Source organism: Bos taurus, chromosome 10, assembly GCF_002263795.3.
Source record: "Bos taurus isolate L1 Dominette 01449 registration number 42190680 breed Hereford chromosome 10, ARS-UCD2.0, whole genome shotgun sequence".
NCBI classification, from domain to species: domain Eukaryota; kingdom Metazoa; phylum Chordata; class Mammalia; order Artiodactyla; family Bovidae; genus Bos; species Bos taurus.
The window spans coordinates 78,974,936-78,999,078 of record NC_037337.1 but is presented as its reverse complement, the minus strand read 5'-3'; the positions used below and the strand labels follow the sequence as shown (position 1 = coordinate 78,999,078).

The 24,143-nt window shown below is 36.2% G+C and overlaps 1 protein-coding gene across 12 annotated transcripts in view; it reads right to left on the bottom strand.

The window, feature by feature from the left end:
- Window positions 1–24,143, bottom strand: part of GPHN (gephyrin) — a 535,365-nt gene that overhangs the window by 99,376 nt on the left and 411,846 nt on the right. For all 12 annotated transcript variants that reach the window (XM_059890892.1, XM_010809560.4, XM_010809563.4 and 9 more), the window contains one exon: window positions 7,892–8,029. In XM_059890892.1, the coding sequence (XP_059746875.1) occupies window positions 7,892–8,029 (138 nt within the window). The remainder of the gene's footprint in view (window positions 1–7,891; window positions 8,030–24,143) is intronic.

Here is a 24,143-nt window from a genome sequence, read left to right as displayed (position 1 = left end):
GAATGGACCTAGAGATTATCACTTAAGTGAAGTATGTCATTCAGAGAAAGAGATATACCATATAATATCACTTATAAAAATACTACTCTAAAATGATACAAATGAACTTATTTACAAAACAGAAATAAACTCAAAGACATAGAAAACAAATATACGATTACCAAAGAGGATAGCCGGTCGGGGGAGAGATAAATTAGGAGTTTGAGATTAATATATATATACACTAACTACTATATATAAAATAGGTAATCAACAAAGAGTTACTATATAGCTCAGAAAATGCTACTCAATATCTTGTAATAAGCTATAATGGAAAAGAATCTGAAGAAGAACACACACACACATATATCTGAATATATATGTATACGTATAAAGAATCACTGTGCTGTGCACTTGAGACTAACAGAACATTGCATATTAACTAAAAGTAAAAAAAGCTTAAAACTGGGAAAGGATTTGAATAGATATTTCTCCAAAGATGATGTATGAACTGCTAATAAGTATATGAAAAGATGCTCAACACCACTAATTATCAGAAAAATGCAAATCAAAACTACAATGAGATATCACTTCACACCCATTAATTGGTTACTATCAAAAAATCAAGTGCGAATGTAGAATGAGAATGTAGAAAGACTGGAATTCTGACATAGTCTTGGTAGGACTGTAGAATAGTGCAACCAGTATGGAAAAGAGAAAAAATTTCCTCAGAAAATTAAAAATAGAAGTACTATTTAATCCATCAATCTCACTTCTCAGTATACATCCACAAGAACTGAAAGCAGGGTCTTGAAGAGGTATGCGCACATCCACGTTCACAGTAGCGCGATTCATAATAGTCAAGATTGGAAGTGTTCCAAATGTCCATCAACAGATGAATGGATTAACAAACGTGGTGTGTATATCTAAATACCATCACATGGCACAACGTGGATAGACCTTGAGGACATTAAGCTAAGTGAAATAAGCCAGCCATCAAAAGACAAATACTGCTGACTCAACTTATATACCGTATCTAAAGTAGTCAAATTCTTATAAATAGAAAGTAAAATGGTGGTTACCAGGGGCTGGGATGAGGAGGAAAAAGGGAATTGTTTAATGGGTAAAGAGTTTCAGATATCCTGTATGAGAAAATTTTGGAGATATGTTCACAACAATGTGAATGTACTTAATGCCACTTAATTGCAATGATAATTTGTTAATTTAATTAATGATGTTAAGATGATAAATTTTATGTTTTTTACTACAATAATTTTTAAAGAAGGAATGAGATACGGATACATGTTACAACATGGATAAACTTTGAAAATATTATGCTACGTGGAAAACACCAGTAATAAAAGACCACATATTATACAATCCCATTATGTGAATGTTCAGAATAGGTAAACCTATAGAGACAGAAGTAGTTTACTGGTTGCTTAAGACTGGATGGTGGACTAGGGAGATAGGAGGAGGATGATAGCTAAAGACAGTGGAGATTCTTTTTGAAGTGATAATATGTTCTAAAACTGACGTGGTGATGGCTATACATATCTGTGAATAAACTAAAAACCTTTGAACTATATAATTTATGTGGGTGAATTATATGGTATGTGAATAGTATTTCAATAAAGCTGTTATTTTTTAAAGGGCAAGAATAAGAGACTTTTAAAAGAAGAATATTTCTGTCATTTTAACATATATAATTATATTAGAAGAGTTAAGAAAAGTCATATTTGAAGTACACATATACCATCTGGTCTTTATAGATCTTTGAAATATCTTAGAAAGAAAAATTAAACATTTCCTCTGGAAAGAAAGAACAGCTTCATGCTTAAGGTTATCAGCATAAATCTAATGACAGAAAATCGGCCAATTTTTATTTTGTACTCATGCTTAATATAAGGAATTCTATTTTTAAGGTAAATTAGATCTCTATTAGATTAGTTCTGCTTTTGGGGTTGATATCAAGTTAACTTACCAGCAGCATTTAAGTCTCTTCAAAGAGAAAAACAGGTATTAGCCCAAGTTTCTTTTTTCCCTAAAGGCCTAAGGCAAGGGAAAGGATTTGATGAGAAATATGCAATTGATTGGAAAATGGTAAGGGCTTCCAGTTAGCAGCAAATATAACAGAACTGAAGGATAAATGTAAATACACACCAGCAAGTATAACAATATCTATCAGTAGCATTCACGGATAAGGCAGTGACTAGCTCTTTCAAGCAGTCAATATTAGATTTCATTCAACGTCTCACCAGATGATTGATTTGGGAACTTACAGAGTATGTAGCAGTGCTGCAAAATACTTTATTACTTGGAGGTGTCTCTCTTGCTTACATTTAAATACTGTCATGGATCTTAAACCATCTCTTCTCTTTGCCCATAGGTGGAGCCGAAGTACTATTGTTGATAAACGTTGGGCGTGTGGTTTCAGAAAAGCAGCAGGCAGCAGTAGACTAGATATTAATAATATGACTGGTTAGGCACTCACGAAGACCCCTTGTGTGGGGGAGTTATTTTTACAGTTACACAATTGAGTAAAATTAACTCACTTAGAAAAAAATCAGACCTATAACGCTGGCTAAATCATCCCTATGTTACAAACAGGTAGACTAAGCTTCCTATTTCATACCTTCTTCTATGAATATTATTATATATTTTCACATACATACTTTTCTCTTTTAAAAACTATTATAAATGTATCTCATTTTAGGTCAGAAACAGGGAGAAGTATGTCTGCTGTGATCAGTATTCTAAGAAGGATACTTCACTGCCTTAAACTGAGTTCAGTAAAACTTAAAGATTCCATCTCTAGAACTGCTTAAGTCTTTTTGGAAATACAAAGAACTCAGGTCAGAAATGCCAAAGTCTTTGGTTATAAAGTCTTAAAAAAAAAAACCCTAGAGCTTGTAAAATAATGCTCCTAAGAAAGCAGAAGCCTTTCTATTCAAACCTTAGTTTTTTCACTGTTAACTGAAAGACATTAGGGATAACAGGGAATTCTAGAATATTTTAATCTGCTTTACAGCAGCTAGTACTGCACTAAGTATGAATTTATAATGTATTCACATCATGTATTTTATAAGCAAAGATGAATCATAAGCGGTAGTGTGACAAATATTATCTCCACTGGTATTTCTCTTCCAAGAAACCAAAGGAAAGTATGTTTAATTAGTAGAGCACTTGCTCCTTAAAGGTCTTGCTTGCAGACAGGAGTTGAAAATAGTAGATATAATAAAGGACAGCTCAGAGACAGAAGAAAATTCACCTGTAGTCAAAACACATTAAAATAAACAGTAAACTTTGCATATACATGCACTTCTAGGTTCTTATTTTAGAAGGATAATTTTCATACTGATTTGAGACATACTCTGCTGTAATTAAAAATTACAAGACGCTTAACTCTTTGGAAGAAAAGTTATGACCAACCTAGACAGCATATTAAAAAGCAGAGACATAACTTTGCCAACAAAGGTCTGTCTACTCAAGGCTATGGTTTTTCCAGTAGTCACATATGGATGTGAGAGTTGGACTATAAAGAAAGCTGAGCACCAAAGAATTGATGCTTTTGAACTGTGGTGTTGGAGAAGACTCTTGAGAGTCCATTGGACTGCAAGGAGTTCCAACCAGTCCATCCTAAAGGAAATCAGTCTTGAATATTCACTGGAAGGACTGATGTTGAAGCTGAAACTCCAATACTTTGGCCACCTGATGTGACAAACTGACTCATTTGAAAAGACTCTGATGCTGGGAAAGATTGAGGGCGGGAGGAGAAGGGGACGACAGAGGATGAGATGGTTGGATGGCATCACTGACTCAATGGACATGAGTTTGAGTAAACTCTGGGAGCTGGTGATGGACAGGGAGGCTTGGCAAGCTGCAGTCCATGCGGTTGCAAAGAACTGGACACGACTGAGTGAACTGAACTGAAATAAACTACTGTAATGGAATGAACAGCGGACTAGGAGTAAAGAATCTTAGGTTCTAGCTGTTTTTAATCATAACAGATTTTCTAAGAACATTATTAACCTCTTTGGTCCTAAATTTCTTTGCCTTTAAAGTAAGAAAGACTACTTGATCTCCAAATCACTTTCTTTTTGTAAAATTATAAGTATTTCATATATTATACTGTTAACATTCCTGTGTTAAATCTGTAACACAGATTTACCCTATGTATATGACCTTGAGAGCATCACTTCCAAGCACTTCTGTATACATGATTTATTCTTAGTTTTCTTGGATTCTTGCTGAACCTTCACAGAGATATAATAAGTAATTTTAGAGATCTCACAGTGGCAAATGGCCTCAAAGATTCATGGATTCTGGATCTCTCTTAGGAAATGTGCACATCTCTCAATAGGCTTCTATAATTGTAGGTGTCAGTGTATTTGCAGAGGCAAAATATTTGGAATCCCCATCCACATACTTTTCCTATTTAGTGATTGATAGATGAAATTGGATAGTTAGAGGTGCATTCAGCTGAAATCAGAATGAACCAAGAAGGTTTGTCCATTAAAATGCAAACATCCCTGGAAAAGATAACAGCTACAGTGAGAATGAGTTTCTAATCTTTTTCTGGGGAGAAATCTCTTATCTTCAGTAAGAGAATTATAGGCCATATCTGACTCACAATTCAATTTATAGTGATTCACATTTAGATCACTCAACTTTTTATATGCATGTTGTTTATTAGAGCATTTATAACAGAGAATGATCAAATATGCCAGTCATTTCTATTATAAAACACATGAACAAAGTGCTGTGGGGACGTGGAGGAAGAAAACTTAACTCAGCTGGTGAAAGGGAGGAATGGACACCAGGAATGCCTTCATGGAGGAGAGCTTCTTAAAACTTACTCTTAAAAAACATGTACTGGGGAAATGGGGAGATGTTGGCCAAAGGGTTCAAACTTTCAATTATAAGATGAATAAGATCTGGGGATCTCACATAAAGCATGGTTAATAATGCTGTATTGTATACTTGAAATTTGCTCAAAGAGTAAATCTTAAGCATTCTTACCATACACACTCATACACAGTCGGTAACTATAAGGTGATGAATGTATTGATTAGCTTGATTGTGGTAATTATTTCACAACGTATATGTATATGTATATTCAACACAGTTGAATACCCTAAAGACATACACTTTTAACTTACTAATTATGCCTCAATTAAGTCAGACCAAAAAAAAAAAAAAAGAGTACATAGTGACCGAGCAGAGAAATAGGATAAAACTGTCATAAGCAAAAGACAGTAGAGACAATGGCTTAGAGATAAGAGCATAAGAGGTAAGGAACAGCATGGCAAGTTCTGATGAGAAGGAACTGAAAAAGTAGGAAGAAACTAGATTACAAAGGGCCTTATATGACATATCAAGGAGTTCTGAATTTTATCTGGAGTTGTGCGGAATACTACTGAAGAGCTATATGCAGGAATGTTAATATTAAACTCGCCATTTGAACAGATTACTTTGGAATCAAATTGGAAAATGGATGGGAAGATGCTAATTGGGGAAGCGAAGGTTGTTAGAATAATCCGGGAAGCTAATAATATAGACCTAAATTAAAATGAGAGAAGTGGGAATGGCAAATAAAGGATAGATTCAAGAGGACGTAGAGGAAATGAGTATTGTAGTGGTAAAGAAAATAAGTTTAGTAACAGTGATGTTAAATTTAGTAGCAGCAGGTATCCATCTGTTGTATGAGTTTGGAGCTCAGGCAAGGTCTGAGGAAAGATATAGATTTAGCAATCACTTAATAGGTGGTACTTGAAACAACTGGTATATGTTAGGTTATCTGAAATACTGTGTAAGATTTGAAAAGGGCCAGAGTCAAGCTGAAAAGAAAGTTCATATTCAAGGAATTGACAAAGGAAGGCAAGCTTACGAAACAGCCAGTACAGGAAACAAGTGCCACGTTTCGTATCTGTCTGTCTCCTGCACTACACAGTGAGAGCCATAGGGTGGGGTTTCATCTTATACATCTTGGCATACCTGGACTTAACACAGGGCCTGGTATTTAGCAGATTTTTAATAGATACTTGCTGAATAAATTATATTTCTATATATGGTACTGTTTTCTAAACACCTAACTAAAGTGCCTAGGAGGATTAATTATAATGCTCTTTTGCATTAAAAACCAAGTGTGATCCAGCTCAAAGGCTGAATGCAAACCTAACTATTATTTCTCATCATCATGGGTGGAAACACTTGACAAGAGTTAACCATGCATGAAGAGGTTTGCTTACTTATAAGTGACAACTGATTTGATGAACAAATGAAGGAGAAACAAACATATGACAGGAAAAGAGAATCCATCTGACAGTATTTTTTTTTCCCTAGAGGAGAAATAGAAACGGCCATTTCCAGTTCTGTTTTTTTCCTTAAAAGTCCTGGAATTTCTGTCTAAATGTGACCTGGCATCACAGTGAGATTCTTTTAAGGACTGATAAGAGAAACTACCCTGATATTACAAGAGGCCAGGTATGGTTAACTTATTTTTATATAGTGTAAAGCACTGTTAAATTTTTTCCAACTTAATTTTACATTCATATTTTCTGAAGATGTCTTAGTACTGACTGACATAAAAATATCTAAGTATCTGCATATAATAACAGAAAGAAACCATTTCATTAAAATTGATTTCTGAAATCACACAGTTAATTTCTAATTCCCCACTTTAGTTTTACTATCTTTACTTCCTTTAATGAGGAATAAAACAGAACAAAAGAATAGGTTTAAACCTAATGACATACATGTCTAAAAGGATGTAAGTCAAAGAAGTAGGGCAGGTGTAAATTAAAGCAATTTTTGCCTAAGCAGGGCCAGAGACCAAAGAGCTAGCATTTGGCATTTAATATTTCACTGGCTTTAGGCCTTTTAACATAATTTTATCTACTATTATTTTCTATACTTTAATATTGGCAGAAGAGCATTATCATGTAGAAAGAGAAGAACGTTGAGTTTTTTCTTTTTTCTCTTTTGGCTGCGCCACACAACTTACAAGACCTTAGCTCCCTGGCAGGGACTGAGCCTGCGTCACCTGAGTGAAAGTGCTGAGCACTAGCCACTGAACTGCCAGGGAATTCCCAAGAATGTTAAGTCTTGAGTCTTAATTCCATTCCTTTTCTGCTGTTTTGAGTTTTCTTGTAGAAAAATTAGAGTGCTTGTATAGATGTTCTCTAATATCACTGAAATTTGACTATTTTACAATCTATGAATAAAGTCATTTATTTGTAAAATCAATACTTCTGCATTGTTTTTATTTGTACCACAAAAACAATTTAGAAACTACATCTTATTCAGACTGCACCTGAACTGGATTTTTAGAAAGGGAAGTAGCTGGTTAAAAACTGGAAACACTGAGGAATACTACCTTTCCATTATCTTTCCACAAGCTGGTCTCAATGTGCTACTAAACTAAGAGCAGAAAATGAGAGGATAGATGAAGCAGAAAAACTGAGATCAGACTGGCTGCTCAGTGATCCACAGATAATTAATGTAGTATTTACATTTGGAAACATGATTTTCACAAATGAAAATCATTACCAGACACATTAGTTATCTCTCACTTCTATCAGAAAGGACATAAGGCAGACCGTAGTCAACTATTCTCCTCACTCAGTGCTGACAGCCCTCTCTTGAGAATATTGATATTTTGACGAATAGGAGAAACACAGTTGAATTTTTCCTTTTTTTTAATGTAAAGGAAGATTTATGAGTATTTTATTCTGTATACTGTTAGATTGATCTTAGAGTTGAATAGAAATAAGAAGTGAAAAGAAAGATGGTAATAACTGTGATAAATGGTTAATAACATTTCTTTTTCAGGAAAACTGTGTATTAGTGTTAGAGTAATCTTGTTTGGAAAAGAATGAAAATAAAAGGCAATGGGCAAATATAACAGTACCTCGGTAGTTGATGATTTCTGTCCCAAGCACCGGAGTCATCTCCAGGACTGTGATAAAGGCTTTGTCCATAGATGTTAGAGGAAAAGGAGACATGCGGTGTCTTCTAGCCACCTTGGTGATATCGACAGCACTGTGACCTAAACAGGAAGACAAGTAACTAAGAATGTGATGCTGAAACCTGATTAAAAAGTGGGAATGGCTTATAAACAACAGTAATTCTCAGTCTTCATTTCATATGTCCAGAAATGAAGATTACAGGGGGAAAATTTTTCTACTGCTCCCCAAATATAGCCTGCTTTGGCAGAACATTAAATTGTTAGTAATTTTATATCATGTAGCAAAAGCTAGTGAAGTTTAATGATGATACTGGCTAATTCTTTCTCAGTGCTTACTACGTGTCATGGCACTAATCTAATTAAGCTTCACAACAACCTAAAGGGAGGTATCATTATTATCCTTATTTACAGATGAGGAAAATGAGGTTTACATATCTTGGCCTAAATCACAAAGACAGAAAACAAAGAGCTAGGATTCAAACCTAGGTAGCCATGCTTTAGAGTCCATGTCCTTAGTTAGTATACTGAACTTTTAATACTCAATGAGCCAGTTAGTGAAAAGAAATATACAAGCTTAAATTTATTTAGAATTTCATAGGAAATTCTCTTTCTTCTAAAAAAAAGTCATAGAAAAATATTAGTTATGTACTCCCAATGTAGCTCTATCTAGCATCATGGCATCAACATTACCCATATACCAAAACTTCTAATTTCATATCTTCAACCCCAACCTCCACCTTCACCTCTAGGTCTATGTGCCACCCAAACAGTTGGAGGGTAAGAGTATCTCTACAAATGTATACGTCATCAAACATGCACCTGACTGTGCGACAGGCAACTCAAACCTTGCATGTTCAAAATCAAACTTTTGATTCCCCATCCTCCTAACCTACCTATACGATGTCTTATTCTCTTGCAATTCCCATCTCAGTAAATAGAAACTCCATTCATTAAGTTATTAATCCAAAACCTTCGTGACATCATTGATCTTTCTATTATTACCAGAACCATATCTAAACTACCATTAAAATGTCTCTAAATCCCATCATTACTCAACATCTCTATAATTACTACAATAGTTGGAACCATCATTTATTTCCTGGGAAACTGAATAGGGTCCTAACTGGTCGCCCTGTTTCTATCCTTGTCCCATTATAATTTATTCTCCACACAGCAGTTACAATAGTCCTTTTAAACTGTAAGGTGAATTGTATTCGTCTCTGCTCACAACCCTCTGATGACTTTCCAATTCACTCAGAGTAAAGTCTTTGCAATGGTCTACAAAGCCCAACATATAATACACTATTCTCCTATCATTTCACCATTGTTCAATGTGCTCTAGGCATACTGGTTCCTCGCCTGAGAAAGACAAATATGTTTCTCTTCAGGGTCTGTATACTTGCCGTTTCCTCTACTTGGACATTCTTCCCCAGATATTATGGTTCCATTCATCCCTCATTTCTTTCAGGTCTTTGCTAAAATATCACTTCATCAGAGGCCTTTGCTAGACATCCTATAAAGAATATTACCTACTATCACTTTTTATTCTCTTTACCTATTTTATTTTTCTTTGTGAAAAAAAAAAACACATATACATACATGTATGGATATTCACATCTATATACTTATATAACCTTCTAATGTCAGCTTCATGACAGCAGCAACTTTGTCTTTTTTAGTCAGTGTTGTTATCCTCAATACCTGGAACTGTATCTGGTACATACTAGACAATAGTTTTTGAATTAATAAATGTATCATTTAATGACAGAAAGGGACTTCTTAGAGTACAATATCTTCATGCATAAGTATACCTGGCCTTTTCTTTGAAATCTTAAAAGCCTACAGCTCAAAGGGTTAATATAAAAGGAGTAACTGCAAACACTGCTGCTTGGCTATCCTAACTAATATCCACAATTCACTTCTTCTGCAGCTGCCTTTCACCTAAGACTGGCCATATAATATGTTTATGGCCACCTAAGTTCTGGCCAGCAAGATGTAGGAAGTAGTCCCTGGGGGCAGGCTTCCTACTACAAATAAAAAGATAAAGAGGTAAAACTTTAAGAGGAGAACATGACTAGCTACTAGGAGGTGCTATAGTCATTTTCAACTAAGAGACTAGAACCCCATAGAGTAAGTATGGGAAACAAGGAAAGGAAAAGATCCGGAATCCCTGATGACAGTGTTGAGCTACTGTACAAACCCTGGACTGCCTGCCTCCAGGCTTTTGATATGTTAAGACAAATAAGCTCCTATTTCTTAAGGGGGCAACAGAGGATGAGACAGCTGGATGGCATCACAGACTTAACGGACATGAGTTTGAGCAAATTCTGGGACATAGTGAAGGAGAGGGAAGGCTGGCATGCTGCAGTTCATGGGGTCACAAAGAGTTGGAAACGACTGAGTGACTGAACAACAATGACTGTATATCTCCCTCAGAAGTCTGTAAGTTCCTGGTCACTGTAATTTATTTAATTTAGTCCTCCCATTCCACCTCCAGAGGCTACTTCAGACATATTCACTGAACTTACAGGTACTGTCCCATACTTTTCATTCTAAGACAAATGACATTGTCATAAGTAGTCAAAGAAAAGACATACAATGTATTTATACTTATTTCTCATCCATGGGCAATCATGAACTTACAAAATTTTTAAACCTTAAGGACCTTAGAAATTATTTAGTGCTAAATATGAAAAAAATTTCTACTTCAAGGTGAACACTTAGAGAAGGATTTTGTGTGATTCATCATTTACCTGTAATTGAACTGTAAATTTATTCACAACTTTCACTGAAGTCCTTTTTTTGTCATTAAATATCATCAATACATATTGTCACAACCAGTACAATTGAAAAGCATGATAGATGCTTCTGCATTTTATTCAGATTTATAGATCTCAGATCTGGTCTTTTCTAAGATATTCTTTACTCTCTTTATGGTGAAAATTATGTATAATCTTATAAAAGCTTTTTTTTTTTTTTTAAAGTTTGGTTTCTGAGGGGAAAATTACACTTTTTAACTGTACAGAGGCTATTCGTTGAATGTGCTTTGTAATGGAATTTTTCTTATTAGAAACCAAGTTTGATTATCAGTGATACACACATCCATTCAACAAATATTAACTGAGTGTATTTTATGAGCTAGGCACAGTTATGTACTCAGTCTACACAGACTAAGATACAACCTGCAATGAAGAACGTTTCAGTTCAACAGAAAGGAAAGGTATGTAAGTAAATAAAAAATAAAGGCAGGAGGATATTAAACCACCTGATTGTCCTCTAGAGGTTGGTATTTTTTTTAAAATTAAAAACTGCATACCAATTTCCATCAACCTGGAAAAATATTTCCTGTCTTTATAATAATTTTGTACTTGCTTTTATTTTTCTTATGGCATGTACCATTTTCCACCTTATGGTATAGACATTGAAGTATTTGCCCTGCCTATGTTAGCCTATAATAAACTCCCTGAAGGCAGAACCTGTATCTCATTAATCTGTGCATCTTTTGCCACTTTTAGAGTTATGCTTTCCTTATAGTAGATACTGAATAAATACTTGAGGTATGAATGAATGGGGCTTCCTTAGTGGCTCAGTAAAGAATCTTCCTGCAGTGCACAAGACCCAGGTTCGATCCCTGGGTTGGGAAGATCCCTTGGAGAAGGGAATGGTTACCCACTCCAGTATTCTTGCTTAGATAATTCCATGGACAGAGGAGCCTGGTGGGCTACAGTCCTTGGGGCTGCAAAGAGTTGGACATGACTGAGCATCTAACACTTTTAATGAATGAATAACACATCCTCAAACAAAGTCTAAAGCTGGGAAGGGAGAAACAAAGTGTTGCTTCCTTTTCTGCCCTGTGCTTCTCTAAGACCTTCTGTATTTGTCAATTCTCTTTCACAAAGTGATTGTGTCACTAGATACATAATCCAAACTTTGATGCTAATGAGTTAACACTTGCCCCTCACTAAACTGTTTGCGTGTCATCAGAGCAGACTTCTTGATAAAATAACTAAAAAAAAAGTCTCAAAGGAGACTTTAATTCTCTGGCACATCAGCAAGTGTGTGCATGTGTTCTCAGCAAGTGTTTACTGAGCAACTTCTATATGCCAAGAGGCTTCTTCCCACTCAAGACCCACCCAAGATCACACAGTGGAAATAATCAGCTACTTCACCAGTAAAGAAGGGCTAACTTGGTTGTATAAATATGAGAAAAGTAGTATTTGTGGCATACTGTCTACATACAGAAAAAAAATTAATGAAGTAAGTAATAGTTGTGCTTTTAAAATTTGAAGTGTGGTTAATTTACAATGTTTTGTTAGTTTCAAGTATACAGCAAAGAATATATATACGTGTGTGTGTGCATATGTGTGTGTGTGTGTATATGTATATATATATATATATGTTCTTTTTAAGATTCTTTCCCATTATAGGTTATTACAAGATACTGAGGATAGCTCCCTGTTTTATACAGCAGATCCTTGTAAAAACTACCTATTTTATATATAGTGTGTGTATATGTTAGTCCCAAACTTCCAATTTAGTTCTGCCTCAACTATTCCTTTTAGTAACCACAAATTTGTTTTCTATGACTGTGACGGAAAAGGCAATGGCACCCTACTCCAGTACTCTTGCTTGGAAAATCCCATGGACGGAGGAGCCTGTTAGGCTGCAATCCATGGGGTCGCTAAGAGCTGGACACGACGGAGCGACTTCACTTCACTTTTCACTTTCATGCATTGGAGAAGGAAATGGCAACCCACTCCAGTGTTCTTGCCTGGAGAATCCCAGGGACAGGGGAGCCTGGTGGGCTGCCGTCTATGGGGTCGCACAGAGTCAGACACGACTGAAGCGACTTAGCATTAGCATAGCATAGCATGACTGTGAATCTATTTCTGTTTTGTAAATAAGTTCATTTGTATTAATATTTATACAAAGTTCATTTGTATTAGATTCCAGAAATAAATGATATCATATGATATTTGTTTTTTCTGGATTACTTCACTTAGTATAATCATCTTTAGGTCAATCCATGTTGCTGCAAATGGGATTTCATTCTTTTTTATAGCTGAGTAGTATTTGATTGTAACACACACACACACACACACACACACACACACACACACACACACACCCCATCTTTATCCATTTCTATGTAGATGGACATTTAGATTGCTTTCATGTCTTGGCTATTGTAAATAATGCTGCAATGAACATTGGGATGCATGTATCTTTTTGAATTAAGAGTTTTGTCCAGCTATATGCACAGCTGTGGGAATGCAGGATCATATGGTAACTTTTATTTTTAGTTTTTAAAGTAACCTCCATACTGTTCTCCACAGTGGCTGCACCATTTACAATCCTATGAACAGTGTAGGGGGGGTTCCTTTTTCACCCTCTCCAGCGTTATTTGTAGACTTTTTAATAATGGCCATTCTGACTGGTGTGAGGTGAGACACTGTAGTTTTGATTTGAATTTCTCTAAATGGCTGCTCTTTTTACGTAAACGGAATTACTAAATAACATTAACATTCTTAGTTTTGTTGTATCCCTTATCACACGCAGGGAGTCTATGTGTTATGTAAGATTCCATTTAGCAAAAAAACTGTAGCTAAAATAAGTTTGAAAACTATCGATCTAGGTGATTCAGTATTCTCATTTTCAGATCGAAAGTGGACAAACCATGCTTGAGGGTCAGCCCCAGGGACACACGCGCAGAGGAACTGGCAGTGGCAGGTACAGGCTGAAGGAAGCACAGCATCACCAGTTAGCTCAGGGGCTCATATGAAGGCCTCTCATGGGCTGGCATGGGGAAGCTCATTTATTAGGAGGCATACATTTCCAAAATAAAGTTGGTAAGTAAATACTTGTTTCTTTTTTTTTTTTTGGTTTCCATTAAAAAACATAATTTCAACTATTTTCTGATGATGATACCAGTGATTTAGAAGAAGCTTTAAACTGAAAGCTTCACAAAATTTAAGAATAATTATCTCTGACTTTTCTTATTTCGCAAGTTACAACCACAAAGTACTTCTACCTGTCCAGGACTATTGCAGAACTCAGTCAGACAGGAAAAAGGATCAAGAACTATTCTACGCCAAACCTTATCCCTCTTCTTGATTTTGAGCTCAAGTAGAAATCTGATAGAAGAGAAAAAAATTGGGAGAAACAGTATGCACTTTTGTCTCTGTCTCTTACACCAGATGAGTTAATACAGCCTAGCAGGCAGTTTTCATTGAGTGGTCCACAAAATCCATTTACCTAGAAGTAGGAAATGAAGGAAAGAACAATTGTTAAAAAGTAAGAAGGCTATAACAAAAGAAAGTCTGGGTTTTGGACAGAGAAGATATCCAAAATTTGGATAGAACTTTTCCTATAAAACAAAAGCTATTTCACAGCCATAAATATATTCTGATGGCTACCTTACAAATGAATACTAATAGTCACAAAGAAAATGTAAAGGTACTTAGCTCCATTCAATTTATGTAAACTAAAATGAAACAAAACTAACAAATGTGAAAATGTGTCCTGAGAAGATTATACCAAAGAAATATTTATTTAAGTTTATTCAAAGAAATATTTATTTAAACTTATAATAGTAAAATTTTATGGTGATGTATGGTAATGATGTAGGCAGACTAACTACTCTGACAAAAAATAAGCTATGAGGTAGTTTAGGATATGGGATCCTTATATGGGAGTAGGGGTGGTGGTGGGAAAAGGAAGTCTAGACATCTTCCCTACTCGTAGATGTCCAAACTAAGCAAAGAGTAACAAGCTGAATTTTTATAACACCTACATTGATGGCATTCTTATATGAGGGGTTTAATTTTCTGAAGTAGATTTGTGGGATTAAAGCAATTCTAAATTAGCACAGATTGGTGATCTAGAGGTTTCTCTAGTAAGTTTAGGCTTCCATTAATAAAATTTAACTTGTCTCATTTATATTTTTCTCATGTATAGGTTCAGAATTGGAGAAGGCAATGGCAACCCACTCCAGTACTCTTGCCTGGAAAATCCCATGGATGGAGGAGACTGGTAGGCTGCAGTCCATGGGGTCGCTAGGAGTCGGACACGACTGAGCGACTTCACTTTTCACTTTCATGCATTGGAGAAGGAAATGGCAACCCACTCCAGTGTTCTTGCCTGGAGAATCCCAGGGACAGAGGAGCCTGGTGGGCTGCCGTCTATGGGGTCGCACAGAGTCGGACACGACTGAAGTGACTTAGCAGCAGCAGCAGCATATGTGAGTTCAGAATCTGCAGATAAAGTACTTAAAATATTACTGAGATTTTTCTATCTTGCATGCAGCATTTATAATAACTAAAAAGACAATATATGGTGTTCACTCAGGATTGCCATCATCAAAGACACGTTTAAATACTAACGGCAATGTCTATGTTGTACACGGCCTTTAAAGGGACAAAAAAGTACAAACGGATTCCTTTCTATTGAGTAAACTAAGGTCTCTGTTAAATAGCAGTAACATTTTTCTTATGGCATAGCCATATTAAATGAAACTGCTTATACCAGTGGAATGACTTTTTCCCATTTCAAATGCATCCTTTTTAATCTGCCAATTCTTAATATACAATGTTTCACCTTGCCTTGAAAATCCATTTTTTAAATTAGAAGTAAATGAAGAGAAGATGCTTTCAGGTGACAGAACAGAAAATAATAGAAACAAGATGTTCATGCAAGTTCTTCTTGATTAAATTCAGAACCTCAAGAGGAAACTTTATTCTTCAGAACAATCAGTAAAAGAGTTCCCAAACTACCCAAAGTGTAAATCATTATTCATTCTTTAGATACAGAAAATCTCAAGGGAGAGACCTGGTCTGCCCTATTAATATTACTGCCTCTGTTTCCCATGGTATCTGCAGCTTCAGTTTCTTGTATTTCTATTTCCTGGTTCTTTCTGAACACAAACCACCTAAGATAATGAATAACTTTCCTAGGAAGCTTAAAAAGCAAAGATGATAGTAATTTATTCAGGTTAAATAACTAGGGCATTTGGTAATTCAAAAGAATGTGTGGCTCAGATATACAAAAAGCATTTAGTCTTTTATATAAATCTCAAATTAAGAGGAATCAGGTCCAAACCTCTAGGGAAACACTGGCAATGATAGTGTTTGCAGGCTCAGGTCTACAGGGAACTCTGTATATCTGAAAATAAATTTCTTATATTGCTTTCAGTTTAATACTCTTTTTCTACCTGTTTATTCAAGATAATGAGCCTCAGAATATTGGGTTGGCCAAAAAGTTTGTCTTTTCTGACTGCTGTTATGAAAACCCGATGGAACTTTTTAGCCAACCCAATATTTCTGATAAAACCTAAAAATCATGAGGGAAAGGACTGTGTTAATTTGTATAGGAAATATTAAAATAAAGTACCCCTGGAATTTATGGCCCTCAAGATACAAAACAAGGCATTGTTGTCACAAAATGTTTACTCTAAAATTTTTATCAATGGTTCACTATCATCGCCAGGATAAAATTCAAATCCATTAGAATAGTATACAAAACCTTTCTTGCTTCCTTTTCAGTCATCACACGTTACTCCATCATTCAGAAAATTAATAATATTGTAGATATTGGAATACACTGCACTATTTCATGGAGAAGGCAATGGCACCCCACTCCAGTACTCTTGCCTGGAAAATCCCATGGATGGAGGAGCCTGGAGGGCTGCAGTCCATGGGGTCGCTGAGGGTCGGACACAACTGAGCAACTTCACTTTCCCTTTTCACTTTCATGCATTGGAGAAGGAAATGGCAACCCACTCCAGTGTTCTTGCCTGGAGAATCCCAGGGACGGGGGAGCCTGGTGGGCTGCCGTCTCTGGGGTCTCGCAGAGTTGGACACGACTGAAGCGACTTAGCAGCAGCGGCAGCAGCACTATTTCATATTTTCCTGCTCTTGTATGTTTTCTCTGCACAGAGTAAGTTTTCTCTCATCTTTTTGCTTTCATGGGAAATTATTTTTCTTTCACAACTTTCTTTGGTAAGCAAATATTCAAATAGTGATGAGAACATATATCAAAGGATCTTAGAGTCAATATGAAAAGGTTCCCATTAGTCAAACCTGGGACAATTTAAGCATCAAAATAAATTAGGATAGTAACAGATAATATAATCTATTTAATAAAACAATCCATAAAAAATTAAAATCCATGAGTATTAATAGTATAAAGTAACGATTAAATAAAATTCTTCATTACAGCAGAATGACAACTGATCAATGAAGAGAAAGAATTAGAAAGTCAAGACTTGGCAACTATCATAGTAGTAATTGGCTCAATAGTAATAATTGGTTCGGGCTTCCCTGGTGGCCCAGATGGTAAAGAATCCGCTTCCGATGTGGGAGACCTGGGTTCAATCCCTGGGTTAGGAAGATCCCCTGGAGGAGGGCATGGCAGCCCACTCTAGTGTTCTTGCCTGGAGAATCCCCATGGACAGAGCAGCCTGGCGGGCTATAGTCCAGGGGGTTGCAAAGAATCGGACATGACTGAGTGACACAGCACAGTACGATAATTGGTTCATAGTAATAACTGGAGTAAAAATCATCAATGGATACTAAGACTAGAAGATGAAAACCTCAAGAAAAATAATATATTTATATAGTCTCAACATATCTCCCCACAAGATTCTTATTAATCACAATAGTGATTTTATAGTGGAGAAATCTGGCAGATATTACCTTAACCAAGTGATCAAAGTTAAAAGCACCAGCAATGACCTCATGAAATTCCTAAGGATGTACTAAGGAGGACATGAAGTCACATATGAGGTATTACTGTCAGAGATGCATAACCTGAACCAAACTATCAGGAAACACCAGAAAAGTCTAAATTTGAGGAACACGCTACAAAATAACTCTCCCACACTCTAAAAATGTCAAGGTCATGAAAGACAAAGAAAAACTGAGGAACTGTTCCAGATAGAATAGCCTAGAGACACATGATAACTAAAAGTAATGCATGATTCTGGATTGGATCCTAGATCAGAAGAAGAGAATGTTTTTTTCCCTTTGGCTACAAAGAATATTATTAGAAAAACTGGCAAAATGTAATTTGAATAAGATTACATAATAGTATTATGGCAAGGTTCATTTCCTGATTTTGATAATTATACTGTGCTTAAGTAAGAATATTATTTATTTTTTAAATTTCTTCCATTTTTAAAAAAGGACATATACATTTGAAGCATTAAGGGGCATCATGTCTGTAATTTACTCATAAGCAGTTCAGGAAAATATGTATATTAATATGAAGAGAGAAACGGCAAAGTAAATGTGGCAAAATGGTTAACACTTGTGGGAAACTGGGTGAAAGATATACAGGAATTGTTTGTACTATTTCTTGCAGCTTTTTTAAAGCTTGAAATTATTTTAAAATTTAAAAAATTAAAGAAGTTTTTTAATGGTCCGCCTTTTATGGAGCAATGCATGATCATTCCATTTTTTCCTGCACTGAGGCACTCTAAATACTGTATCTCAGCATTTCATTACATACTGTATTCATTACATATCTTACAGTAATTACACTTTTTTATATACCTGTCTGCTTTCTTAATTAGATTATCAGCTCTTTGAGAAAGGAAAAGATGTTTTAAGTCAAGGCCCAATGATACTGTGCACATGTGGTCACACAGAAAATTTTGGTGAATGAGTTTCTAAATGTTTGATTTCAATTAGCCTAGAATATATAGATTGCCAAAGAAGATGGGCTGTAGAGATGTATACTAGACACAATTTCCAACTCTATTCTGTTCATTAATTCAATGTTCTTCTTACGAGAATGACTCCTTTTTCAAAGACAGATGTAAAGTAAACATTTGTTAGCAATGGAGTGAACACTGGGTTTTCCTCTCTTTACCTTTTTGTTAAAAAGTAGTGAGTTATGGCGGAGAAGGCAATGGCACCCTACTCTAGTACTTTTGCCTGGAAAATCCCATGGATGGAGGAGCCTGGTAGGCTGCAGTCCATGGGGTCGCTAAGAGTCGGACACGACTGAGCGACTTCCTTTCACTTTTCACTTTCATGCATTGGAGAAGGAAATGCAGACCCACTCCAGTGTTCTTGCCTGGAGAATCCCAGGGACGGGGGAGCCTGGTGGCTGCCGTCTATGGGGTCACACAGAGTCGGACACGACTGATGTGACTTAGCATAGCATAGCATAGCATAGCATAGCATAGCATAGTGAGTTATTGTGGTAGGGAAAAGAAAAAGTAGAATAAAAATAATATGGTAACTGTCACTTTTAGCTAAGGTTAAGTAATCAGGGAAATGGGAAAAAAGCTAATGCATGTACTACCAAGCTAGAAGATAAAGTGAGAACACTGTCAACAACACTGTAAGTAAATCCTTGTCAGTTATTTCTGAGATCAAGAGGGTTACCTATAGAAAAATTATAAGGCCAAAAGGAGGAAGAGTAATTCATTTCCCATGATCAGGTGTGAACTGTCTTCCTTGGGCTTTTATTTCAAATTTGTCACATACAGGGTTAAGTTAAAATATACAAAATTAAAAGTAAACCAGTGAAGAGCTGCCATAACAGGGTAGAGATGGAAGTGAAGAAAATGGTTTTAGCAGACATAATGATTAAAAAGAGTAGCTAAAGTAACACTAGAAAAAAGGATAAAATTACTTTAAAGAGCTTTAAATGTAGGAATCAAGTGTCAATATTCCTAACAAAGGAAGCCAAGTGTTTTGAGTTGAGGCGGCTTTAGATGATCAACAGGAGTTCTTCATGACTGTCTTTATAGGTCTGGATTTCACAACAAAGTTTCTTAAGGACTGAGGGTTCTTAAGGAAGGTCTCAATTCAAGATCCCTTGTCCCTGCCCTTCCAGCGGCACTGATGCTTCTGTACATTAAGAATTGTGAGTTCTGGTTATAGCCATTATGGCAGCTTTCAGCTTTAGACACAATCTTCCCCTTTTCTGCCCCCATCTTTCATCAGACCTTTTTATCTGCTTACATTATTGGTAAATACTTTTTGCTTTGCTCTTAATTCTGGTTCAGGAACATAAACCTCAGAGCTTGATTTATATTTCCGATGGTTCATCCCTGTCTTGCTATATGATTTCTGGTTTGGTGCACTTTGCATTTCTAAACACTAGCTCCCTTTGTGAGGTGGCTAGAAACCCCCTTTTTAACCTTGAGTAGTCAAAAAAGCTGACCAAGAATTCTCTTATTTCCCAAAGAGCCTGTTAGGATACAGTTTCAGATGTAGACACACACACACACACACACACACAAATGAACAAACACAAAGTCAGCTAGTCAGCTTCCATTTGGAATGTTTTCATTGTGTCAGTGTATTGAAATGCAAAGTTAAAATTTTGTTTTCTTCAGTACTGAAATGCAAAGTTAGAATTTTATTTTCTTCATTAGGTTCTTGTTTTAAACATTCCCTAGACAAAGGTAGAGAAAAAGTAATTTTTCCTTAGAAATCAAAAGCTATTAAATCTTTAAAAGTAGAATCTGACAAGTTCCTTTTAGAGTTCTTTTAAAGTATTAACTAATTAGTCTCTATAATGGCCTGAGAAAAAGGACCAAGAGAAGTTAAAGTTATCTTTGCTATTAGAGAAATTTTATCAGCTCATAAAAGTCTCATTCTCTTAATTTTTCCTTTATGGTGCTGTTTCTTATATTATTAGGTATAAGCACAAAAGTGTCAACTTCCAGAATGCCTATCCTACATGTTAATTTCAACAACAGACTGTAGATTTTGGTTCATATCTTGTAAGAGGTAAACACTGTTAAACATGGTCTTTAGGCAAGTAGTAGATGCTAATTTGTATGGCTGAGATAGGAAATCTTAGAACAGGAAATCAGAGAATGAAGAAAATGTAAAGACTGAGTCAAATGTCATTGGTGAAAACAAATCTAGTTTTTAAGGTATTTTGCACAATATGGAGATAGAAACTAAGCAGTTTACACTTATTGGGCACTTGATATGATCCAGGTCTTTCCATAGGCTTAAAGAGTAGGGTTAATTCACCGTTAATTCTGCTGATATGAATGCTGTAGATTTAAAATGTATACATCATAATATGATTATAGCTTAGAAATAAAGTACAATCCAGTGTATAGGCTGGAATAAAATAATTATATATGTTAGTAGTAGTTATCTTTAAGTAATAGGATGAGAGGGGCTTCGCTGGTGGCTCAGCGGTAAAGAATCCACCTGCGATGCAAAGACACAGGACAGGCGGGTTTGATCCTGGGTCAGGAAGATCCCGTGGAGGAGGGCATGGCAACCTACTCTAGTATTCTTGCCTGGAGAATCCCATGGACAGAGAAGCCTGGGGGGTTACAGTTCATGGGGTTGCAAACAGTCGAACATGCCTGAAGCGACTGAGCTATGCATGCATGCACAATAGGATGCTGCTAAGTCGCTTCAGTCATGTCCAACTCTGTGCGACCCCACAGACGACAGCCCACCAGGCTCCCCCGTCCCTGGGATTTTCCAGGCAAGAACACTGGAGTGGGTTGCCATTTCCTTCTCCAATGCATGAAAGTGAAAAGTGAAAGGGAAGTTGCTCAGTCGTGTCCGACTCTTCTCGACCCCATGGACTGCAGCCTACCAGGCTCCTCTGTCCATGGGGTTTTCCAGTCAAGAGTACTGGAGTGGGGTGCCATTGCCTTCTCCACAATAGGATGAGAGTGAATTTTTCCCTACTTTTATTATTCAGATTCTTGACTGCTACAACAACACTCAAAATATTCAATAAATGCTATTTATTTTGGAATTATTATTTTCTTAGTCAACTCTAGTCAGTATCTTCCAAACTCAAGGTCCAAATTCTAGGGCTCTAGAAAAATTTCTCAATAGTATCTGATTTAATTGTGCTTTTAACCATTAAAAACTTTCTATTGTTCTAGGGACAAAGTTCAGACTGTCTAGAGTAATGTGCTCGGTCTTTCTTGGTCTGTTCTTTCTATTCAACTTCATCTCTGCTCTTACACATACCCTTATTCTACTTCTTAATAATTTCTAGTACACAGCATGATTCTGTCACACATCTGACTCATGTGTCCTTCTCCTTCCAGTCCAACTAGCAAATAACTGTTTATCTTGTAAGACTCTGAAGATAAGGTATAGGTTATATCAACATATGGTATTGTAATTAGTATGCTGCCCAAGTTATAAATTTGGAGTCATTCTTGACTTCCTTATCTTCTACATCCAGTGTCTAATCCTGTCAATTGTGATTCCTTAATATTTCAAAATCTTGCTTTATTTTTCTATTACTGTTTCTTCAACTTTCATTCAAGCTCTCATCAGATTTCTGGTTCTGCTCTTACCCTGACTCAATTCATTATCCACACAAGTAGTAGACATTATTTCAAAGCTCCAAACTTGATCTTGCTATTTCATGTTTAAATTCCTTCATCGGCCTTCACAATAACGTCCAAACCCATTAGCATGACAATTAGATTCATCTGCAAAAATAAAATGGCCAATTGAAGGTCATGATCTGGTAGCTTCTTCAAGACTCTTTTTCCCCTCATTACCTTCTTTCTCCTCCTCAAACTTTATCTCCTCCTCCATCTGCATGTCAAACTGCCTGGACAATAATGAGTTCTCCATAAATGTTAAATACCTGCATTATTATTATTTTTATAGAGTCATCACTTGAGATAAGGAAGGGAGAGGGAACAGTTTGAGGAAAGCAGCTGTGTTTGTTCCTCATCATGCGCATTATTCCCTACTGTGCTCTGTGCCTTCAAGGGGCGAGTGTTCATGAAGAGGACCAAGGGTCTCTATGTCCTTGAGGCTCCTGCTTGAGCTCAGCCAATAGAAGGTACTGGCAGGAGGCTGGTGAGCAGAAGAGTAGGAAACTAAGGTATTTATTTCCTTGGCTGCCTGTTGGTGGAAGCTGAAACTAGAACAGCATCTAAAACCAGACTGGAGGCCTCTGAATGCAGGCATGTAAGGCAATGCAAAACTATTTACATAACTTTACCACGGAGGCCAATATTTTAAAGTTTCTAAGCGTGGGTGTAGTGCCCATTACGATTTCTTGTAGAAAACAAACTCTGCCACAGAGAGGTTAAAAAGATTAGCTCAAAGTCAGATGTCTTAACAGATCAAATTTCCAGATATTTAGTATGGTGTGCTTCCTCCTATATTACACTAGGGGAACTTTCTTTGGCTCAACTTTATTTACTAAAAATGAATTGAATACTCTCTCTATATAAGGCCCTTTATTAAACATTAGGGAGTGATGTTAAGGTAAACAAGATGAGATTCCTATTTCCCACAGTCTCATGAACACACAAATCAGGCTGTGTTTTAAGGAAAAAGTAAAAAACAAACAAAACCAACCCTGTAAATACTTATGCTTTAATGTAAAAATAAAATACTATGTATGATAATACAGAAGAGGGACTAACTGATTCTGATGGAACAAACTGCAAAACCTCACAGAGGAAGTAACAACAGATTTGAGCTTTAAACAATAAGAAAAAAGGAGGAACATTCAAAACAGAATGAACAAAAAAAGAGAGAAAGAACTTGTAGAGAATGAGAAACTGCCTAATATGGTTAGGGATTGGATGGAAAGGATGAAATATTAAGAAATAAAACTGTCAATTCAGTTAAGGACAGATTTTGAAGACGCTTATTACTGCAGTAAATGGAGAACCATTCAAAACTTTTTACAGAGAAGTGATACATAAAACTGCAATACTTCACTGATGTAGAGTGGAGGGAAGAGAGACTGTAGACAGGCAGAGCAATTAGTATGCTACCTAAATCCTAAAGGTAAAACACAATGAAGGCCAGAACTAGTGCATCAGAAACTGGAGAAAGGATATTTGAAAGGGCCACAACAAACCGTTCTAGGCATGACTGACTGTGCTTTGGGAAGAAGGTAAATACCGTGGTCAGATTTCAGCTTTGCTTATTAGGGTCGGCAAGAGTGTCATTAACTAACAGAGCAATATAGAAACAATTTGGATGGAAGGGTACTAAATTTTGGTTACTGATGAGGGAAATGTGAGATGTCAGCAGGACATTATGGGGTGATTTCAATATGTAACATCAAGGAGTGTGTGGAGTTTGGGAGAGAAGGTAGGCCTATATTTAGGCATCAATAGTATACAGCTGGTCAATCCAATTATATACATTTCTTTTTTTCTTTTACACTCAACAATTTATAAGGGCTTCTCTGGTGGCTCAGATGGTAAAGC